This window comes from Eurypyga helias, unplaced genomic scaffold (assembly GCF_000690775.1).
Source record: "Eurypyga helias isolate BGI_N326 unplaced genomic scaffold, ASM69077v1 scaffold40604, whole genome shotgun sequence".
Lineage (NCBI taxonomy): Eukaryota > Metazoa > Chordata > Aves > Eurypygiformes > Eurypygidae > Eurypyga > Eurypyga helias.
Window position 1 is genome coordinate 686 of NW_010245110.1, and position 1335 is coordinate 2020.

Consider the following 1335-nt stretch of genomic DNA (forward strand, 5'->3'; position numbering starts at 1 on the left):
CTCGTGTTGAGAGCTGGAAGTCTCCCTGCTGAGCCCCAAACATGGGTATTTCCCCACACTGGGGCGCGATGGAGGGAGGCGGGAAGCTACAAGGAAATTCAGCTCCCCTGGCCGGGATCGCTTTCCTTCCGGCTGCGTTGTCCCGCTGTTCCCGCTGCGCTACGCACGCCTCCCCCGACTGAGCTTGGTGTGCTGCCTGTTGGGGCTTTTCCCCGCAGGGGGTGGTTGGCTCTGTGTTTCACACCGCACCAATCCCTTCTCCGCGCCTTTCCCAGCTGTATTTGACAGGAGCCGTGTACAGTTTGGACGGATCCGATAGCCTGAAGGAGACTATGCAGACCAGCGTCAGTTATCCCCACCAGGTACGTGACCCGCGCCGGGTTCAAAACCCGCCCCTCGAGCTGAAGGACCGAACCACGCCTCCGGAAACCTCGCTTTGGGTCCGGTTCCCTGGAGACTAACAGTTCTCCAGGCTCCTCAGACTGCAGATGTTACCGTTACCCACCGCCTTACGCTGAGGTGTTTGCGTTTGCAGAACGAAGACGGACCAAACGACGACCTGCAGCGTGTTGGCATCACAGCCAGGAACGTCCCTGGCCGGGCCCAGGAAGCTGCGGAGAGCCTTGGCGTTGAGCTGGCCAATCTGCTGCTGAGCAAGGGAGCGAGGCACATCCTCAGCGTGGCACGGCAGCTCAACGACGCCCACTAACCCGCTGGGGTGTCCCGCGGGCAGCTGCGGCCCCGCAGCCTCGGCAGCTGCACCATAGTCCCCCCCGGAGGGATTTATTTACGTGTTCCCACTGGTCTTGTCTGATATTCGGGCACAAAACTTGAAATGCTAAGCTGACTAACGAGTAGTTTACACTGTTCAGGGTTTTCGGCCCTCTCTGCGTTCTCAAAGTTGCAGAGTGTCTCGGAAAGTTTGTCAACAAGTCTCATAGTTAAGAAATTGAAATCGGAAAGCGTTCTCCTGTTCCGCTTAGGAACGAGGCACTTGTTCCGGATCCCCCTCGGACTCAGCTGCAGCGGTACGGAAGTGCTGTGCTGACCCTACTAAGTGCTTTCGGCAGGCCTCGGCTACCTGAGGCTGGTCACTCATCAGAACCCTGGAGAGGAACACAACCCTTTGCTTCCTCACTCCAGGCTTCTGTGGGGAAGAGACACAGATGCTCCTCAGAGGCCTCAGTTAAGAAATTAACTAAGTGAATCTGTTAATTGGCCAGTAATGAGCTAGGGAGTGAGGAGACCACCAGCCTGCCCGCCCACAAGGGTCCCCCGAAACAGCCGCCCGCCTGCCATGCCCAGCCCGCGGAGGACTGAAGAGGAAGCCCAGAT

General features: G+C 58.4%; 1 protein-coding gene across 1 annotated transcript in view; it reads left to right on the forward strand.

Moving 5' to 3' along the window:
• Positions 1 to 709, forward strand: part of LOC104508368 (porphobilinogen deaminase-like) — a gene marked incomplete at its 5' end in the record, with an annotated part of 1301 nt that extends 592 nt beyond the window's left edge. Inside the window, 2 exons of the mRNA XM_010149962.1 lie at positions 276 to 362; positions 536 to 709. Coding sequence (XP_010148264.1) covers positions 276 to 362; positions 536 to 709 — 261 coding nt within the window. The remainder of the gene's footprint in view (positions 1 to 275; positions 363 to 535) is intronic.
• Positions 710 to 1335: the final 626 nt, after the last annotated feature.